Genomic DNA, 22,228 nt, shown 5'->3' with positions numbered 1-22,228 from the left:
ATTGGACTGTATGTATGTGCATCGTCTCAGGTGTAGATTTATTATTGATAGAAATCGTCCTCATTTGTGGTCCCTAGAGATTTAGATACCAACAAAAATCTCTTCTCCAATTCAGGGTTGTAATCAACTCTCCCCATCAAGAGCATTGATGACATCTGATGAAGCAGAGAGAAATATCTAACTCTGGAGGAGAAGTTGCCAAAGGATATTCCCTGGGTCACAGGAGAGGCTGCAGAAAAGGGCCCCATAGAAATTGGTTGCTTTTGGGAGAGCTGGGTAGCAGGTAGGCCATAGAACTTCCCAGTGACATCATCAGTAATGTCTTCCTTGGACAATCTCTTGTATCTAAGAGAGCACTAGAATCTTCTGTGACGTCACCAGTGTTGTGGTGACACAAACTGCCTGTGGGATTCCCTCGGTGCCTTTTGGGTTCACAAACAGGCATGTTTCACCAGCTGCTCAAGCTAGTTCAGAAGGAGAGGGGAGATCAAGGAGAGACCAGACCGAGGCAGAAGAAAGCTGGCCTCCTGTCTTGTAAGTACAGAAGAATGAAATCATTCTGGGGAAGGCACAGTGAGTACTGGGTAGAGTCGGGGAACTTCCTCCAGGAGGTAGGTTTGAGCTGTGCCTTTCAGGAGTCGGCCTTACAAGCAGGAGCCTTGGAATTTGTCAATTGCAGACCAAGAGTCAAGAGTCCTGATGAGTAATTTGACAGAGAGCCAGGAATTGGCAGGCCTGCAGCTTCTTTTCTATGAGCTTTTTAATTTCTACTGCCAAGGAATGCCAGGAGGAAGCCCTATGAGGATAACAATGTGCCCATTCATGGTTGGGTGCTGAAGCACTTCATCCTCTAGATTCCTGTAGGTTACTAAGTCTGTGATGACAAGAACAAGGAAGGATGCACCCCCTAGTCATGAATTGAGGTCGCAGACACTTTAAGCTTGAACACACGATTAGGGTTTGATGGTGCTGTGAACTCCAGGATTGACCTGCTCCACGTCTGATATCTGCTGACAATGTCCCAAATCTTTATGTCTGAGGTAGATTCTATCTTTCAGTATGAGGGATCATGTAATAGTGAGTGAGGCTTATGTATGGCAATGGAGGTTGAGAAGAGGGAAATAGCTTAAGAGTCCACATTAGAGATAGCTTTTCTTCTCTTTCAGGGATTCAACAAGTCTCCAGCCTTTCCTCTTCCTCAACCTCCATTTTGAGACTCAGAATGGTCTTTTCTACCCATGGGCTATCCAATATGTACATTCATTTGTGTTTATCTATCTACAGGGTTTATTCGGAAGGCATCATCAGAAAATTTCATCAGTAACCATGAAAAGCGTATAAAGAATTTGGAGGAACTAAAATCTGAAATCCAGAAGTGTAAATTCGAGCGGGATGAACTTTCTCGAATCCTGGACCTTTATGTCAATGATGGTTTGAACTACAGGTAGTCATTATGCCCTGAAACCTATTGACTGTCTTGTGCTCTCTCTGCTAAGCCAAGAGACATCCAGAAAGTGTTTCACCTCTCATCCTGGACTTTAAGGAGCCTTGGCAGGTGCTGGCCTGTGAGAGAAGCTAGGTGCTGTGTGTTTAGGGTCAACCTCTCTTGTACTTGACCCTGAGCTCCTTGGAGTTGGATTGGATTTTTTCAGCAGCTGGAAGGACCTGGTCACACTTGCTGCATCTAAGTGTGTGAATGAAATGCCTGAATGTCCTCACTCTTACTCTGATTTTGGTCGTTATACACTGATTCTATGGCACCTCCACGATAAAGTTGGCATTCTAATTATGTTTGTATATGGGTTGGTATGTACGTATGGATGTGAAAGTATTTGTGTGTGTTTTGCTCAGGATCAGGGAGTCTGGGACCTTTGATTGGGTCTGAGGATTTGTTTGATGAACAGTTTGCAGGTCATGATAGTGATGAGTGCGTGGAGGCCGTCATTGATCAACAGAGCACTTTGCTCCTTCTGTTTACCGTGCTGGCACATAGGGCTCTCCTGAGGGGAGGAGGTGTTATGAATCCTCTTCCCTGTAAAAAGTAGTTACGGCCTCTGCGAGTCATGTAACAAGGATTGAGAATCCCTGCTTTCAAAACAAGAGAAATGTCATCACATCTTTCTGTTGGACCCAAGGCTATGGCACAGACTGGAGGAAACATATTATACTTCGTACACAACTGTTCAATTCCTTCATGCTTACCTGGCCAGATCTTGAAGGTCTGTTCCCTCCATTTGGTCCCCTGGCTCTGCCGTCCAATGCCCAGGATAATGAGTTTAACCAGCACCAATAGGAAGGAGCAAGTTTGTGTTATATACTGGGCTTAGGTAGGCCAGAGAACAGTCTGATTTCATTTATTTATTTATTTATTTATTTATTTATTTATTTATTTATTTATTTTCCTGCTTTGAACTTTATTTTCTTTTTTTAATTATCCAAGGATGGTTTACTGTGACCTAGAAAAGGTCACTGTGGGAATAAATTCTTGGCACTTGTTATTCCCAAACATGCAGCTCTCAGAATTTCCCCCCTCCTATACAGAGGGTCTTTATAGGACCATACTTCACCAGCCTTTTAAGGATTACTTATTTCAAAACAAATGTGTGCTGACTTGCAGAGAAATATTTTCTATGGAAGAGTGATGGTTTGAGTCTCACTGTTGTGTTTTTGCTGTGGTCTTTGAGTTTTCCACTTTCTTCCCTAGCCCCCATTCCTTGAATTTGAATTTTTATTGAAAATTTTTTATTTACACTTCATCTAATTGTGAAATCATGAGTTCAGACAGTTATTTGTTCCTTGGGCCATGTTCTAACACAGGCTGAACATTGAATTGCCAATGCTTAAATCCCAACATGAGATGAGAACGATGGATATGCATAAGATGACCAACTGGATAAGTGATGCCATGGAGAAGTACAAGGAGCTCACACAAGAGAACAATTCCTACCGGTGAGTCACTGACAGAAAGGAGACCCCAGCACTAGGTGGGGAATATTTCTGTCCAGCTATGACTTTGAAAAAAAGATCTGTGGTCCATGAGAAACACGTGGGAAGATTGTATAGCTGCTGGGTCTTCTATCAGCCCTCAGAGGGGATTGGCCCTCTACCTGCCAATGACTTTAGAATACCATGAACACATAAGCACCCGTATGCAACATTTCCTCTGCTTTGAGGTATATATACCCTCTAGTGTCAGGATTTTCTGAAGTACTTTGAATCCCGTGGAATGCGGACTCGGGATTTGACCTGCCTCTAATTGGTGCTAACATGCAAACTGTGGCTCTAGTCTGGAGATGCCTGGGGATGGGGCCCTTGAAGGGATGATTGTACTTGCAGGAGTGGCAGGCAAATAGAAACTGCCTGGGATTTACCATTATTTGTTTTTGATTCAGCATCAGAAACTTCCACCTCCTGAATGAATGCAATGAATTGAAGAAGAATGTAAGGATTTTGATGAATGAGAACAGAAAACTGCTGGTGGAGCAGACTGAACTGCAAGCATCCTGTGAGGAGGGAAAGAGGTTCTGTGAGGAGGCCAGCAAGACCATCTACACCACAGATATTGAATCCTTGTGTCCTGTACTTTTGAGTAAATCGAATGTATCCTTGTGAATCAAACAGTGATCTCGAACTCGTCACTCTTAAGAACCTTCTTTATTGAAGTGTGATGTAACCATCTGAAATCCCACAGCTCTCAGGCAGAGATGGATCTCTGCATTCTCACAGGGATTGGGCATCATAATGACTTCCCAGTCAGACTGAGATACAAAGAAAATTGTACTTTCAGTGTAGATTGTGTGTCCAACTCTGAATACCAACTTCATGATGAAAAAATTATCAACGCTGTATCCTTATCAAATATTTAGCGACCGCTAAAATATACTCTTTTGTGGATGAGAGTGTTGAACATATTAATGGAATATTCATCAGGCTTTCTCTAGTATCTCCCAGGAAATAAAACCATATTATAGGGAGTATAGAAGCAGTCATGAAACAGAATTGCTTGCTTTTGGTTTCCTTCAAACATGATATCAATTGTAACTGCACAGAAGAGATAATAAATTGCAAGACCTTTCAGGGGATAGGGTTTTTATGGTTGGTTGTTTTCTTGTTCTTGATTAGGATGATGACTTTTGTTCTTGACAATGTACTATGTTCCATTTGGGATTTCAACTCAAGCAGATCACATAGTTTACAATTCAGTTTCTAGATTTCTTTAAAAGCTGGACAAAATATCCAGGCAAAGGTGCCCTATGAGTTTTCTCCTTTGTTTTTCCTCCTTTGGGTGCTTTTGTTTTTGTTTGTTGTTGTCGTTGATTTATTTTATAGTCATGAGTGTTTTGCCTTCTGTAGGTCTCTGCATGCTGTTCCCCAAAGGCCAGAAGAGGTCATTGGGTTTCACCTGGAACTTAAGTGACAGAGGATTGTTAGGTGCCCTGCAGGTCTTTTGAGAAACAAATTCTCAAATGATGAGCCATCTCTCCAGCCCCTACCGTGGACGTTTGTCCTTCATTGTGTTCCTTATTTGTGGCAATGGATCATACCTGAACAAAGTGTTTCTTGAGATATGTAGGGACACATTTATGGGGTCTGCATGCTAATAATCTAGACTTCCAGGCGTCTATGTGAAGTTTTTAAGTTAGGGTTTCACTGCCGAGAACAGATACCATGACTAAGACAAATGTTATAAAGGACAGCATTTAATTGGAGCTGGCTTAAAGGTTCAGATCTTCAGTTCTTTATCATCAAGGTGGGAGCCTGGCAGCATCTAAGCAGATATGGTGCCGTAGGAGCTGAGAGTTCTACATCTTCATGTGATGTTTCCTAGCAGAATACTCAGTTTCAGGCAGCTAGGATGAGGGTCTTAAAGCCCAGAACCACAGCGAAACACCTGACCCAACAAGGAAATACCTACTCCAAAGGAGCCATACTGTATAATAGTACCGCTCCCTGGGCCAAGCATATACAAACCTTCACATTCCACTCTGAGGCTTCCAGAGGCTTCTTCAAACCTATGAGACTATGGGGGCCACATCTAAACATAGCACAATGCAAAATCCATTAGGTCAACTTCCAGAATTCCCATACTTCATAGCAGTTTTAAAAATGTTCAGTGTAAAGTTGAACGTCTCATCTGAGATTGATCCAAGCACTTAGCTGTAACACCCACACTAGACAGGAACCCAGCTGCGTAAACTTTAAACTCTGCATCTCCATGTCTGATGTCAATGTGGTCTTCAGATCTCCAACTCCCTTTTGATCTTTGTTGGTTGCAAGAAAAGTTTCCTGCTGTGCTGTTTGCACTCCCTGTTAGCAGCTTTCCTCAGTAGAGAGTCCATGGCTCTGGCATCTCAAACATCTGTATGTCTCCAAGGCGACTTCAATGTTCCAGCTTCTTCCCTCAATATCTGGGACCCACACATGATCTGGGCTCCTCCGAAGAGTTGGGGTCACGTCTCCAGCTCTGCCCTCTGTAGCACTCTAACCTCTGGTTGATCCATACCACTGATGCTTCTGTTCTTGGTGATCATCCAGTGGCACTGGAATTCCCAATGTACTGGGGTCTTTCACTGCAACTAAGCTTCACCAGAGCCTTACATAGGCTCTTTTCGTGGTGCCCAGTCCCAGATTCTTTGCATGACCTCTGAAGTCCTGGGCCATCAAGAAAAATGGAGTCATCACCTTCACTAATGGCCTTCCATGGCATCTCACAGTGTCAAGCCTCACCTCCTCTTCATGACCATTTCATGTCTTCAAAACCAGTACCAACTGAGTGACTGTTAGACTTTACCAAGGAGAGCTGTAGCACCAGCTTCAGCCTTGGCTCTTTCTATAACACAGCTTCTTTGTGCTCTCAAAAAGCACTCCCCGTAAGATTTTACCACTTTGATCCTGGTCTCATTTTAATCACCACTAATTTCTTAGTTCCAGTGAACCAGCACCAATTGTCCAGTAGTCCCTTCTATTCTGTACACTACATCAGGGCTTTGTGGGCAAAGCTGCTGACTTCTGCTGCTCGGAGGTGCTGGAATTGCTCACCTCACTTTATTCCATTATCACTAGCTTCCTGTTTTCCACTCCTTCCCTGCCTCAGCTTGCCTGTCCTGGATCTTCCTGTGTAGATTGACCTTGAACTCAGATCTTCATGCCTGTCTCAACACCCTGGCAGTCCCCTACATTGGGGAAATGATCCTTCAGAGGTCGGTGAAGTTAGGGTTTTACTGCTGTGAACATATAGCATGACCAGTGAAAGTCTTATAAAGGACAACATTTAATTGCAGCTGGCTTACAGGTTAAGATGTTTAGTCCAATATCTTTAAGGTGGGGGCATGTCACCCTCTAAGCAGGTGTGGTGTAGTGGGAGTTGTGAGTTCTACATCTTCATCAGAAGGCTGCTAGCAGAATACTAACATTCAGGCCTTTCTCTGACCCCAGATATCTTAATCAAGCAACTGGCTTTTGAAAATGCTAATACAGTAGTGAAACACTGTCTCAAAAACCAACCAACCTGGAAGTCCCACACCCGCGGATCCCGGCCCGCAGCAGCTCTCTGCTCCCAAACCCCGTGGGAGAGAGACCTCACCGCCTGATCAGGTGGGCACTCCTGAGGCTGCAGAGCGGAGGAGACCACCAACACTGCCCACCCCTGCCCACATCCCTGGCCCAAGAGGCAACTGTATAAGGCCTCTGGGTTCCCGTAGGGGAGGGCCCAGGAGCGGCAGGATCCCTGCGCCTGAGACACCGCCAGAACCTGAAGGAAACAGACCGGATAAACAGTTCTCTGCACCCAAACCCCGTGGGAGGGAGAGCTAAACCTTCAGAGAGGCGGACACGCCTGGGAAACCAGAAGAGACTGCACTCTGTGCACATCCAGACGCCAGAGGAAAACACCAAACGCCATCTGGAACCCTGGTGCACGGAGGCTCCCAGAAAGAGCGGCGCAGATCTTCCCGGTTGCTGCCGCCGCGGAGAGGACTTAGGCAGTACCCCACGAGCAAACTTGAGCCTTGGAACCACAGGTAGGACCAACTTTTCCCCTGCAAGAAACCTGACTGGTGAACTCAAGACACAGGCCCACAGGAACAGCTGAAGACCTGTAGAGAGGAAAAACTACACGCCCGAAAGCAGAACACTCTGTCCCCATAACTGGCTGAAAGAAAACAGGAAAACAGGTCTACAGCACTCCTGACACACAGGCTTATAGGACAGTCTAGCCACGGTCAGAAATAGCAGAACAAAGTAACACTAGAGATAATCTGATGGCGAGAGGCAAGCGCAGGAACCCAAGCAACAGAAACCAAGACGACATGGCATCATCGGAGCCCAATTCTCCCACCAAAGCAAACACTGAATATCCAAACACACCAGAAAAGCAAGATCTAGTTTCAAAATCATATTTGATCATGATGCTGGAGGACTTCAAGAAAGACATAAAGAACTCCCTTAGAGAACAAGTAGAAGCCTACAGAGAGGAATCGCAAAAATCCCTGAAAGAATTCCAGGAAAACACAATCAAACAGTTGAAGGAATTAAAAATGGAAATAGAAGCAATCAAGAAAGAACACATGGAAACAACCCTGGACATAGAAAATCAAAAGAAAAGACAAGGAGCTGTAGATACAAGCTTCACCAACAGAATACAAGAGATGGAAGAGAGAATCTCGGGAGCAGAAGATTCCATAGAAATCATTGACTCAACTGTCAAAGATAATGTAAAGCAGAAAAAGCTACTGGTCCAAAACATACAGGAAATCCAGGACTCAATGAGAAGATCAAACCTAAGGATAATAGGTATAGAAGAGAGTGAAGACTCCCAGCTCAAAGGACCAGTAAATATCTTCAACAAAATCATAGAAGAAAACTTCCCTAACCTAAAAAAAGAGATACCCATAGGCATACAAGAAGCCTACAGAACTCCAAATAGATTGGACCAGAAAAGAAACACCTCCCGTCACATAATTGTCAAAACACCAAACGCACAAAATAAAGAAAGAATATTAAAAGCAGTAAGGGAAAAAGGTCAAGTAACATATAAAGGCAGACCTATCAGAATCACACCAGACTTTTCGCCAGAAACTATGAAGGCCAGAAGATCCTGGACAGATGTCATACAGACCCTAAGAGAACACAAATGCCAGCCCAGGTTACTGTATCCTGCAAAACTCTCAATTAACATAGATGGAGAAACCAAGATATTCCATGACAAAACCAAATTTACACAATATCTTTCTACAAATCCAGCACTACAAAGGATAATAAAGGGTAAAGCCCAACATAAGGAGGCAAGCTATACCCTAGAAGAAGCAAGAAACTAATCGTCTTGGCAACAAAACAAGGAGAATGAAAGCACACAAACATAACCTCACATCCAAATATGAATATAACAGGAAGCAATAATCACTATTCCTTAATATCTCTCAATATCAATGGCCTCAACTCCCCAATAAAAAGACATAGATTAACAAACTGGATACGCAATGAGGACCCTGCATTCTGCTGCCTACAGGAAACACACCTCAGAGACAAAGACAGACACTACCTCAGAGTGAAAGGCTGGAAAACAACTTTCCAAGCAAATGGTCAGAAGAAGCAAGCTGGAGTAGCCATTCTAATATCAAATAAAATCAATTTTCAATTAAAAGTCATCAAAAAAGATAAGGAAGGACACTTCATATTCATCAAAGGAAAAATCCACCAAGATGAACTCTCAATCCTCATCTTCGGTTGGTTTATATACAAGTGTGCAATTTCTAGGCTTGAAAGTAAAATGATGCTATCTGGTGCTGGATAGAGGAGCCTTATTTTTTATTATGGCAGCTTGCTATTTTTGTAATATGGTGATTTGGTTGAACACATTAAAGTACAGTAGTAACTGATCTCCCCCTCTTCCTGGATGAGTGAGGAGATGATTAAATGTTGATGTCAGCATCCATGAGCATATTCAGATGAGCTTCTGCTTCTGTTGAAAAGGATGCTGTGTTTGATTGTGGTCCGAAGCTTTGAAGCACTACTTGGCATCTCCTTCCTTGGAGGTCTCACTGTTTAAACATAACAGATTTGATAGCTTGTTGGTAAGGTGAGGTCCAGCTTGTCTCCACTAGGTCATCTTCATGTGAATCCGGTGGTTATACGGTTTTGTTCTAGGGATATTTCATTTTTTTAATAACGGTTTTAGCTGACATTCATGGAGAGAATGAATCCTTAGAAGTGTGCCACTAGTGAAAGGAAATCCTGTCTAGAGTATGTTTCTTTACAAAGCTGTGTCACACCATCCTTTGGGCCCTCTGCTGGAAAAGTAGAATCAAGTCTCAAATAATGCCTTTTAAATTGTATCCTCTAGTATTATAGATGTAGGACAGTACTGTATCATACCTCTGTGGATGTAAAATAGCTTGTACCTGCTTTATGATACGTAGTAGTGACCGTGCTTTATCAGAGCTGTTTTTAATGATGTTGTTCAGAATGTTTTCTTTCCAGATGATGATTGAGAAGCTAATTTAAAAAAAAATGGTGCCAGGTACCACAAGAGTAACAGAACTGTGCTGTTTTCTCGGGTTTTGTTTTTTTACTTTTTTTTTTTTTTAATGGAGTGTGCTGGATGTCTCTACAGTTTTGTTCAGATGACTGCAGAACCTGGAAAAGCTGTTGCTGCTGTTGATGCATAACACACTGCTATTATTGGTCTTTTTATATAAATATAAATATATATATACAGATATATAATTTGAATTTTTTGAAACTTTACCTGTGCTGTCAACTTTCGAAAAAAGTATCCCCGTTTACTGTGTTGAGTTGGCACTGTACAGAAATTAACAGCCATATTGGTCTAGAAATGTTGAACTTAAGTTTTTTCCATTTGTACAGGGGTAACACACTGTATTAAATATGTAAGGTCTTATATACGTGGGTTTGATTACAAAAACTAATAAAGTATTCTCTAAATAAAAATAAATAAATAAATAAATAAATCTTAAAAAAAAAAAACCAACCAACCAACCAAACAGACAAAGACAAATTAAAAATAGCAACAACAACAAACGAAAGAAAGAAAACACCAATGCATACTCTTATGTGGCCTTGCCAACAAGTTATTTCTGAATTGTAAATAAAAATGCCTATAGTCAAAAGCTGTGCAGAATTAAGACAGGTGTTCCCTGGTGATTCCAGCTTGGGGGTGGGGGGAGACCATGACAGACAGGGGTAGAAAGAAGAACGTAAATAGAGGAGAAGCCACCAGGAGGTAAGAGTCTGTAAATAATTAACCTTGTGAGTGGGCTAATTGGAGTGAAAAGCAGCTCAGACAAAACCATGGCAAATTACACAATGGAACTTTTGGAGAAATATGCATAATAGTACAGAGGATAGCTATCTGCTCAGTTCTTGTGCTGATTAAGGATTATCATAAACATAAAGCTTGTGTGCACCTTTTATCCAGAAACTAAATGGACAAAGTATGGGCAGAAATCCATGGTTGAGATCAAATACTTTCTACCACACAAAACCAGATCTAGCACCTAGAATTACAATCTTCCCAAGCCCAGATACCTACAGACCAGCATAGAAACACAACCAGTAACAGCCATGACATTAAAATCTTTATTAGAACCATCAACACTATCACAGAAGGCCCTGAATATGTCAACATGACTGAAGAACAAGAATAAAAAAAGATTGTAAAACAGCATTTGCACATATCATAGAGGTCTTTAAAGAGAAAAATAAAGAAATCTGTGAAAACACTAACTGTGGAAGGAAATGAATGAAGGAAACATAAAGGGAGAGATGTGGATGAGTAAAATGTAGGAACTCAAATAGTCTCTCAGAGGCAGACCTTAATAACAGACTCCAACAGATGGAATAGAGAACCTCAGGCATTGAAGAGATGATAGAAGGAATGGATACGTAGATAGAGGGAAAATATTAAATTCAAAGGGAAGAAAAGAGTGGAGGGGGAAAGGAATAAAGGAAAAGTAAAGGAAGGAAGGAAGGAAGGAAAGAAGGAAGGAAGGAAGGAAGGAAGGAAGGAAGGAAGGAAGGAAGGAAGAGAATCCTGGGAGAAAACATGCAAGAAGTAGGATTTTTCTGCTAAATAACAAATATAATAATAAAATGATAAAGACAATAAAGTATATAGGAAGGATGAAAATATGGGCTGGAGAGATGGCTCAGCGGTTAAGAGCACCCGACTACTCTTCCGGAGGTCCTGAGTTCAATTCCCAGCAACCACATGGTGGCTCACAACCATCTGTAAAGAGATTTGATGCCCTCTTCTGGTGTGTCTGAAGGAAGGATGAAAATAAACTTGGGTCAAAGGCAAATAAGACAAAAAAAAACAAAAATAAAAACCAAAAACAAGAAAAAAAAACCATTCTCAACCGAAATCATAGAAGAAAATGTCCTTAACTTAAGCAAGAGTCTTATCAAAGTAAAAGGAGCACACAGTATGAAACAGACTGGAGTCGCGAAGAAATTCCCCTGGGCATATATTACCTAAGACAGGAAACATGGAGAACAAATAAAGTGTAATAAAAGCTGCAAGGGTAAAAGTACTGGTAACATACACAGTCAGTCCTCCCATGAGAATTACACATCACTTCTTGCTAGAGACTCTAAAAGCCAGAAGAGCCTGGATAGATGCACTGAAGACTAAGAGACCAGACTAATAAAGTTGGATTTTAGTTGACCCAAGTGCCTCTCTTCTTTTATCACATGCAATATTATTAGATACTTCCTAAAATTGCCTTCCGAGCTTCTTTGAGGAAGCCTGAGGAGCTTAAGACCTCTGATAAAGTATTTTCTACAAAAGGACCTGCTTGCTTTTTTCTTATTTCTACTACAGCAGGATGGAGGCAAAGTTTTTTGCAAACTACTTTTAATAAGTAGCCCACATCATAGGTAATGGAAGAGAAAAGTTATTAGGATATGGGGGAAGAGGACCTGTTCAGCAATAGTTCTTCAGGAACGAGCTTGTTTTTCTTTGGCAGCAGTTCAGTACACAGCAAGCAGCAAACATGACTCCAGAGGGGATTTCACAGGGGAGGAAAGCAGGAGTGTGGTGGAAACATTGTGCAGCGGCTGTGCAGACTCAGGAGCTCCTGCTCAAGCTGCAACAAGGCACCCTGTGCTCTGAAGCACAGCAGCTTAGCCAGTTAGCTGGAGACCTGGCTCTCCCACTGCCCGCCTTACCTGGAATCCGCACAGGATCCAAGAGGACAAACAACTGTGCCTAAGCTGAGCCGGCAGGGTCAAAGCGCCTGTGAAGGACCTGCAGGCACCACCTTTGTCAGCTTCATCAGACCAGAGAGTCTTTTCCTCCTTCAAGCATGGCACCCCGCCCATTTTCTTTCACTCCCTGCCCTCATTTTGATGGCTTCTACCTCCCTTCATAAGTTTGTCGTTTAGTTTCTTTTTTCTCTCTTTTTTTTGCTTCTTTGTTACTTTCTTTCTTTCAACTAATATAAAGGACGAGCAATTTGATATTTTTTAACATTTATTTATTTATTTATTTATTTATTTATTTATTTATTATGTATATATCATACAGCTTTCTGCCTGCATGTATGCACCTGCAGGCCAGAAGAGGGCACCAGACCTGATTATAGATGGTTGAAAGCCACCATGTGGTTGCTGGGAATTGAACTCAGGACCTCTGGAAGAGCAGACAGTGCTCTTAACCTCTGAGCCATCTCTCCAGCCATTTTTTTTAACATTTATTTATTATAAGTGCACTGTAGCTGTCTGCAGACACACCAGAAAGGGCATCAGAACTCATTACAGGTGGTTGTGAGCCACCATGTAGTTGCTGGGATTTGAACTCAGGACCTCTGGAAGAGCAGTCAGTGCTCTTAACCACTAAGCCATCTCTCCAGCCCGCAATTTGATATTTCTAACCTAATATTTGTTGTGGTTTATGCCATGCATACTTGCACATTAAAATTCTTTTTTCTTACATTTGCCTCACTTTAATCGGACTCATTAGCTTAGCTCAATCTCGGTTCTTGGGTTTTCTGAGGTGAGTGAATGTTGGGGTGACCTCATTTCCAACTCCTGATCCTTCTGCCTCTAAAGTCAAATGCTTATAATTTTCAAAGCTTTCTTTGTCAGTGGATATGTGTGTGTGTCTGTGCACATACATGCTACAATTTTCAGTTCATGTTTCTACCATGGGTCCCAGGTATTGAACTCAGATAATCACACTAGTGCAGCAAGTTCTTTACCTGCTGAGTACCTTGCTGCTATTGCACGTGTGTGTGTGTGTGTGTGTGTGTGTGTCTAATTTTCATATATGTATATACCATATATTGTGCCTATCTCTGCCTCTCAATACCATTGTCCTTCCTTTCCTCACCTCTTCTATCATTTCTTTTTATCCCTCTGGACAGTTGCTCTTTGTTCACATCAGTTTAAAATGTAGGAACACACACACACTGTTTGAAACCAAATTAAAATGAAAAAATAAAAATATGCAGTCTTTTTGATCAGTACTCCTTAGCAATAGCTTTTCTTTGATTTTTTATACAATTGATATATAATAATTAATGGGCAATCAGCTTGAAATTTTTCCTTAATGATTATATCCTTGGATTTTCATAAATGTTTCATAAATGTTATTATACTATCTGCAGATAAAAATGTCAACTTTTCATTCCTACAGTGACAGGCCTTAAATTATCACCTTCCTCCATTCTGACCACAGCAGTCTGCTGTCTCTAAGGGCGATCACCACTTACTGCTCAATAAAAGGGGAACAGAAGAGTGGTGTTGTTCTGACCCCTTCTAGCCAAATGGCCCTTATGTGTTTGTCCTGAAGAAATGTGGATATGGATTGCTAGGTATGGGCTGCCACCTTGTGGAAGTGAGAATTCAGTGCACCTGAGGGATGTCTTCTCCCACAGTTGCCTTGGCTGGAGGATTCCTGAATCATCCCAGTCACAAGCACTCCACTCTCAAAAGAAACCCAACCTCAGCCTTAAAGGAAACGGACACTTAATTTCCAGTGAGATTCGTGCACATCCCTCACTCTGGCATAAGTCCAAAGGACTTTCAGAAAAATGATAGGGCACGTAACGCCATTAGAAAATTCATCGCTTCTCAGCCTTTTGGCTAAGATCAAGTGTAGAAAATTCATGCCAGAGTCTTCTGTCTAGTCCAATGGAACAATGCCTCGAAATACCCAGCTACAAGTTGTTAATCTATACGCCATGTCATGAACCATCTAAGGTGATAGCATATTTCATAATGCCCTAGTATGCCCTAGTAACAAACATAATTGCTTGTTTGTGGATTTAGGACACAAAGAAGAAAGTGCCTTTCATGGTGGTGGTCCACTGTTACTTCAAGAGTTCAAGCAGGAGGGCAGAGGCAGGGAGTAGAACATCCTTGTTTACATAGATAGTTCCATGCTAAATACAAACAAAAAGATCTTGGATTACAAATACAAAACCCCAAATAAACATGTCATTGCAGATGTGTGTCCCTTCTGAGCGCACAGGGTAAGACCAAACTTTATCATGCCAAGAGAACATTCATAAGAAAATTACTGGAGACACCAGGCAGATTAGAATAGACGTAATGGTGCCGGAGAGGTGGTTCCACAGTTAATACTGGCTACTGTTCCAGAGGTCTGGAGTTCAATTCCCAGTAACCACACAGTGGCTCACAACCATCTATAGTGAGATCGGGCGCCCTCTTCTGGCCTGTAAGCATGCATGCAGGCAGAATGCTGTATACGTCATAAATCTTAAACAAACTAAAATAAAAGTAAATAGGTTTGGAAAGCTCTGTGTGTTTTATGTAAAAAGTGCAACTACATCTATTGCTATCCTGCATAGATATCCAGTGGCCTGCGGCGTCTTTCTATTTCTGATCGTTTACTCACCACTTCAATATCTGAGACCAGTGTCACTTATGATATACTTCATCTAAGTTATAATGCACCATTGTCACTCAAGCCTGGAAATATTAACCCTTTGAAGGAATGTATAAAGAGTTTTAGTCAGTATGTTGTCACAGGATCTGTCAGGGGTTGGAGAGATGGTTCAGGGATTAAGAGTACCAACTGCTCTCCCAGAGATCCTGAGTTCAAATCTCAACAACCACATGGCTACCTACAGCCATCTGCAATGGGACCTGACGCCCTCTTCTGGTGTGTTTGAAGATAGCTACAATATACTCACACAAGTAAAAAGTATGAAAAAAAAAGGAAAAAAACGGGACCTCTCAGTATAATCTGGCAGAACTAAACATCATGGACTTGCTGGGTGAAACAGGGTGGCCTTGATCCTACAGGAATCTACCTACTTCTTTATCCCAAGCACTGAAATTGGCACTTGGAGTCACTATGCCCAGTTGTGAAGAGTCCTTTCATGGTCGTGCTGAGCAACTTTGCTTATCCTTTCCCATCAGCCACTTCTTTCTATGTAAATGAGACCATTTCTGTAGTGTCTGGTTTCAGGTGAATTCTGATTGGCTGTGTGATTCTGACATTTTTGTGGCTCCAGTTGACTAAAGAGGAACCCATCCATGGTTTTCTAGGTCTCTGAGTGTTTTACCTCTTTTAAAAATATTAATCAATCATGTTTATTTAAAGTATTACCATCAGAAATTTGTAATGGTAATTAAAAAAAATCAGTAAACAACCAAATCAATTTTCCTATTCTAGCCATATAAGCCAGCTGGACTTTGTAAGGAAAATGATCTAAAGTATCAGTGTCAAGGACTACAGAAAACTGCCACCCATAGGTAAACTGCCACAGTAAAGTGACTACAGCATGGCTCTGTCACTCATACCAGACAACCAGAATATACCTTATGAAAAGAATTAAAATCTATCCAAACCACTTAAAATACTTAAATGCAGAAACCTTAATTTTCCTTCAGTTGGGCCAGAAACCACCACAGACGCTATGGTCAGGGTTCCAGGGAGAACGAGTGGAAAGTTTAAGCTTAGGCCAACCAACACAGCCCTCGACTTTTCAAAGAAATCATTTACTGGGGTATACTGTAAACAAGGACTGTGGCAACACAGGAAACAAAGGCAGTTGGCAAGTGAAACTTCTAGAAGCTCATGAAAACAATACCATCCACACTGCAGACGGAAAAGGAGAGACAGGTAATGCCATGTTCTCTTCAGTCGTTCGGTCGTGCAGGGCATCAAACAATCGCTCTTTCCCACACCAGGATGTTAGCCCACAGGAGGGGCTGGCGGGACCTGTCCACTGTGAGGACTGGAGGGCTTTCCAGGAAGGCTGAAGCCTCTCAGGTTAGGAGGCCTCAGTAGAAAGAGGAGCACAGCGATCACCATCCAGGCCATCAAGATCACAGTGATGCTGATGCCACTGTCGCCTGAGGGCCCTGGCAATTCCCGAAGGCATTCTGTGTTGGTGCAATAGGACTGGGACTGCCGGAGCAGATTGATGAATTTTCTCATAGCGCGTTCATGAGAGCAAATACATTCACAGGGATCAAATCCCCCTTCAACCATGGTTGGTTACCAGCTTGTTTTTACTCAACTCTTTAAAGCCACCCATACAAGTGGTGGTGGGGACGGTGGTGGCCTGGAGTGTTCTGGATGCCCCTGTCGCTGCCACTGCTGCTGCTGGCTGCCACCCTCCTCCCCTCCAGATTAGATAGACCATGTCACTATTAGCCACTAGACCCAGATCTGTGTTTTGCCTTTTGTATGGGTGGATGCATCACGAGGTTGTCAAGTGTGGGCAGAATCTGGGAGACAGCTTTGCCTATCGAGGTTGGTGTTAGTCTTTGTATGGTTACCAGGGACCAATTCCAGATCCTCTGGAAGAACAATAAGTGATTTCAACTGCTGTGATATCTTCCCTGCCCCTTCCTCTATACCTTGATCTTTCTTTTTCTCCCCCCCCCCCCCCCCCCGGAGCTGGGGACCGAACCCAGGGCTTTGCGGTTGCCAGGCAACCGCTCTTCCACTGAGCTAAATCCCCAGCCCCATACTTTGATCTTTCTGTAGTCTCTCTGACTCCATCTGCCATAACGAACACTTCATCTCATAAAGCACGGTGGACAATAGCTACTGTGAAAAATACCATAAGTTGACAGAGCCTCCATTTTCACATAAATATATAAACACATAAATACACATACCTACCTAAAGAAACACAGAGACACACATAAACACACGCACAGAACACACAAAGACACACACAGACACACACAGCCCAAGTCATCATATTCTTTAGTAATTCTGTCCAGAGCAGAGCAGTTATAGATAGAAGAAAGTACAATTCCCAGCAATTTCAACTGAATATCATGTAATGCATATTTATGAAATACATATTTCACAGTATTTTAGGATTAGAGTACATTATACTATCTATCCTTTATTTTCAAAAGTATCGAAAGTTATGAAGAGAATTCCAGCCTAGTATCAGACTTGGGGCCATCAGAGTCAGAACAGGTTGGTGTTTGAAACTTTCTTTTATTACAACTGTTTCCTAATGTCACATAGGAAAACCGGCTTCAGTCAGAAATGCCTGTAACTACCACATGCATCTGAATCTCACCCTGGGAAAACCATGAGAATCCATAAGAGAATGTGTGTGGCTCTTTGATGTCCAGCTTTCCTGCAAGTCTCTTCTGGCTTGCACGGATACCACTCCTTGATTCCTCCCTCTAAATGGCCGTGCAACCTTCTTGCCTTGCTCTGCTGCTGGTCATTGACAATTTGAGGAAGGTAAAAATTGCCTAGTGTGTTAGTGAAGCAGGCCTTTGAATGTTGCTCTGAGGGGTTTTGGGGAGAGAATCGACATAAAGCTCACTCTGAATGGTGGTAACACCATAACTCTCAGGCCAGGTGCCTGCACTAAATGGCACAGAGAGGAAGCTAAGAGCTAGAATTTCCCTATTTCTGCTCCCTGCTCCATCCACATGGAAAGAGTCTCATTCACATCCTGCCAGCCAGTCCACTTCTACCAACTGCACCTCTCACGGCTACACTCACCCCTTCTAGGATGGAGTCTGTGCTTCCCGACTCTGAGCCAATGGAACCCTCCTTTCTTAAAATGCTTCTGTGACAGAATGGGAAACACGACCAGTGCAGTCACTGCTTCGTTCTGCCCTTTGCAGTCTCCTCCCGCCTGGTTCCCTCACAGCCTTTCCAGTCCAATGTGTCTCCAAGAAAACAGGCTAAAGATTTCACCTTAATTCTCCTTTGACTTGTCTCTGGTAAGTGCCTTTTGCTATATCAGCCCAGGTAGAAGAGTGAAAGAGGAAAAAGAGAAGAGAAGACAGTAGATGGCCTAGGCAAGGGATAACTGAAGTTCTCCTTGTAACACAAGCTACTTCCCAAGATATTACCACTAATCCAGTTTCTGTGTCAATATGGCCCCCAAAACCTAATCACCTATCATTAGAGCACATTTGCTGACACACTTTTATTGCAGTTCAATTTCTATTGCATGCCTTTTGAAAACACATCTAGGGGCTGGGGATTTGGCTCAGTGGTAGAGCGCTTGCCAAGGAAGCGCAAGGCCCTGGGTTCGGTCCCCAGCTCCGAAAAAAAGAAAAGTAAAAAAAAAAAAAAAGAAAGAAAGAAAAGAAAGAAAACACATCTAAAAGTGGGGTGGGCTTTTCCAGCTAGATTCATGACCTCTTCTCTCCCACTCAGCACCCATACTCAAATCACCTTCGGACATCTCGTTTCCTAAACACAGGTGTGGCTGTCTCTTTTACTTTTCCCCATGGGATAGTTTAGTTAGAATGATCTTACCGCACCAGCCCATCAATGACTGGCTTTCTAGCTTTAATGACTTAGGAAAATTTCTGTTTGTTGATAATGGAAATCGCCCACTGTATAAAGTCATTTGCTCCTGCTCTCAAACAGAGGAAAAGAAAGAGAGAAAAGGTCTGCCTGCGGGCATACTCAAGGTAGGTCAAGGCCTGTTGGCAGATTTTTCACCCTGCTGAGGTATGGAACCATAAGAGAAGGTGTACTTGAGGTTTAAATTTCTATTTACCTTGGTGGAAAAAAACGGAGAAGTTTGGGGAACGGGAACGAATGCATTGTTTATTTTAACAATTTGTTTCTGTTAGCTTGTGGTTATGCTTCCCACAGTACTACAGTAAAACAGGGCTTTGAGAAATATGCTTGTTGTTGCCTTGTACCCACCAGCATTCCTTTCATAACTGTGTCTTTCGTCTTCTTTTGGCCTTTCATATTCTGATCCTCATCTGCCCCTCAGAGGACCTTTCCACTTCCTACCAGTCAGTACACCAAAGTAGGGCCATGCTGTTTCAGGAAACTGGAATTTCTGAAAAGCCCATTGAATCTGGAAAGCAATATACCCCAGGATATGTCCTGTAGGTCAGAGTAAGATGTTGCAAAAAGAGGAAAACTGACTGATCTCCCACTTTGTGCTTTCAAAAAGAACAAATACTTCAAAAACTTAGTTTCTCCCTCCTCCCCATTACAGAATCTGATTTCAGCCCTGCACACTGTGCTCTCCTGGATCCATGGATGCTAAGCTGCAGGTTCTGGAGATGCCAACCCCTCAATGTCTGCTCAACTCAGTCCATTCATTCTCAGTTCCTGGAGTGATTGCGTCCACCGACCCAGACGCCCATCGCCGATCGAGAGTATTCCACGCAGCAGATCGAGTTCCAGCAAGCAGAAGGAATCTTCACTCACAGAACACATTGCGGACCTTACCTGACACGCTGAACAGAACTAAGAGGTTACTGAGAAACAAGTGTGTGTGAATACCATCCTATGTCGCCATCTTCTGGGCACATACAGAATTACATCCTATTACCTTACTTGGCAGTCCGAGGCTTCCTTCTACCCTCTCAAGTTCAAGTCACAGATGCAGATATTCACAGCCACCCACTGGACTAAGCCTGGGGACCACAATGAAAGAGTCAGGGGAAAGCCTGAAGGAGATGAAGGGTTTGGAACTCAATATGAAGAACAACAATATCAATTAACTGGACCGTTCAGAGCTCCTCGGGACTAAACTACCAACTAAAGAGGATACATGGTCCTGGCCATGGCTCCTGATACATAAAGTGTAGAGCATGTGTAGCAACAACTGGCTCATCTGACATCTATGGGAAGGGAGACAACTGGCCCTGTAGAAACTTGATGTCCCAGAGAAGGGGGATGCTAGAGGGGTGAAGTGGAAGTGGGTGGGTAGATGGAGGAGTGCCCTCTTAGAAACAAAGAGGACTGGGAGGGTATGGGGGTTCAAAGTGGAGAGATCAATGATGGGGATGACATTTGAAATGTAAACAAATAAAATGACTAGTGTATAATAGATGGTAACAGACGTCTCCATAAGGACTAGATATTTATTATCTGTAGCAGGTTCATTGAAAGTCAAAATCCATAATTGTTGTGACTTACTTATTATTGAAATTTCACATAGATGAACCCAAGCAACATTTTAACTTTTCTCCTTGAACCTATAATAAATCATTAGTTACCTTTATAACACAATTTAAAAAGCAATTAGGGTTTCTACTCTCTTAGGCTTCGATACAGTGCCTCATTTTAGCTGTCCCTCTCTATGTTCCCTCCATTGCTGCCTCGCCCTGTCTCTTCACATTTCACATTCCTATCCCTGACAGTGTCCCTCAGCAACCCATGAGTGAACTTGTACTTCCCTAAATGAGGACAGTCTGGCCCACGTCCCTAGACCCTCACACTAAACTGATCATACAGTCACACAGATTGAAGAATCAACAGCTAACATCCACATTTAAGTGAATATGTATCCCATTTGTCTTTTTCAGCCTGGATTACCGCATCCAGAATGACTTTTACTAGATCCATTCATTGTCCTGCCTATTGCATGCTTCCTTTTGCCTTTTGTAATTGTTAAGCAGCAATGCAATCTGTAAATGCACCACGTTTTCTTTATGCATTCATCCGTTAAGGGACAACTTAAATATTTCCAAATTCTAAGTATTACAAACGAGCTTCACTGAACATGGTTGAGCAAAGGTCTGTATTCTATGATGAATCAACATCTGGACATGAGACCTAGAGTTGTATCTTAAGGAACAACAATTTTCACCTTCCTGAAGAACCATCATACTGATCTCCGAAGTTGCTGTAGAAGTTTGCCTTTCCACCAGGAGAATATGAATGTTCCCCTTGCTCCATAACCCAGTCAGCTTGAGTTGTCACACGTGTTATTAACCTTAGTCATATTGACAAATATGAAAAGTGATCTCAGAGTAATTTTAATTTGCATTTGTGTGATGTACTAGGATGTTGAATATTTCTTATGAATTTCTCAGTCATTTAAGTTTCTTCTATTATGAATGTTATGCTTAGATAAGTAGCACATTTTAATTATTTTTCTTGAAATACAGTGTTTTAGTTTTTCCAATATATATTTATATTAGCCTGTTGGGCCCTACCTTGGGGTGTTTCCCTTCCTCCTCGCTGTGCCTTTCAGCCTGCTATGGCAAGAAGTTGTTTACACCTTTGGCAGCTGCTCTAGGCCCCTAATTTGGGGCCAGTACCTTCCATGGCACCCAGTCCTCTTGCTGAGCCTTTCAGCTTATTGATGTTAAGAAGTTGTTTACGCCCCTGTGTTGGGCCAGAACTTGCCACGATGCAGATTTTTCCCCTTTTCCTATTTTCCTGGTTGGGGATTTTCGCCTGCTTTATTGTTTTTCCACGGCTTTTGCCTCTGGTATATAAGGAGATCTCAGTAAAGCCCGGATAGCATTCTTTTAACACGAATGACCCGAGTGTGTGTTCCTTCTTAACTCTTATAGTCCTATGCCCGAATCTCAGTGTCTGGATGACACAGGCATCATCAAATGGAGGTCCCACCAAGATCGGGAAAGAGAGGACAACCTGACGAGATGGTCCCAGGAAACCAGCCAGTGAAGGAGGGACGCATTGGGGAAAATGGGCCAGGAAAGGTCCCAGTAAGCAGGATACAGAAGCACCGTGGGCATTGAAAACACATGCAAAGAAAAATAAAGATTTGGGGTAGTGGTGAGTAAACCTTGTAAAAAGGGACAAGGTAATAATGGTCAAATGTTTTTGTGTATGTGTTCTTTTAGAGTTATGCTAAAATCTAGAGAAGCAAAGTCAATTCTCATTGATGCTTTTAGGCTTTGGACCCTGATTAGAGACAGTTTACACCCCAGACAAGAGAGAAAATGGTTTGAGAAAAACAGTCCTCCCAGACTCTCCACAGATGCTTTGGCAAAAGAAGGAAAATGAGATTAAGCTTTT

At 42.4% G+C, this 22,228-nt stretch overlaps 2 protein-coding genes and 1 pseudogene across 2 annotated transcripts in view; 2 read left to right on the top strand and 1 right to left on the bottom strand.

Annotated features, from left to right (window-relative positions):
- Positions 1-22,228, top strand: part of LOC148000684 (disks large homolog 5-like) — a 132,931-nt gene that overhangs the window by 101,079 nt on the left and 9,624 nt on the right. The gene's annotated exons all lie outside the window — the stretch shown is intronic.
- LOC134481929 (uncharacterized) lies at positions 359-3,882 on the top strand. The gene is made up of 4 exons (XM_087586926.1): positions 359-534; positions 1,285-1,444; positions 2,818-2,949; positions 3,393-3,882. The coding sequence occupies exons 1-4, from the start codon at positions 444-446 to the stop codon at positions 3,610-3,612; spliced, it is 603 nt and encodes a 200-aa protein (XP_087443052.1). The 5' UTR covers positions 359-443; the 3' UTR covers positions 3,613-3,882.
- On the bottom strand, positions 16,184-16,483 carry LOC134482172 (small integral membrane protein 14-like; annotated as a pseudogene).

Source organism: Rattus norvegicus, chromosome 15 (assembly GCF_021556685.1).
Source record: "Rattus norvegicus strain SHRSP/BbbUtx chromosome 15, alternate assembly SHRSP_T2T, whole genome shotgun sequence".
NCBI classification, from domain to species: domain Eukaryota; kingdom Metazoa; phylum Chordata; class Mammalia; order Rodentia; family Muridae; genus Rattus; species Rattus norvegicus.
This window is presented reverse-complemented; position numbering and strand designations above follow the sequence as displayed.

Bases quoted from the DNA above. Each gene is read 5' to 3' on its own strand.
- LOC134481929 (XM_087586926.1), top strand. From the start codon at position 444: ATGTTTCACCAGCTGCTCAAGCTAGTTCAGAAGGAGAGGGGAGATCAA. The intron at 535-1,284 runs GTAAGTACAGAA...ATCTATCTACAG, and splicing joins GAAAGCTGGCCTCCTGTCTT to GGTTTATTCGGAAGGCATCA. The intron at 2,950-3,392 runs GTGAGTCACTGA...TTTTTGATTCAG, and splicing joins CAAGAGAACAATTCCTACCG to CATCAGAAACTTCCACCTCC.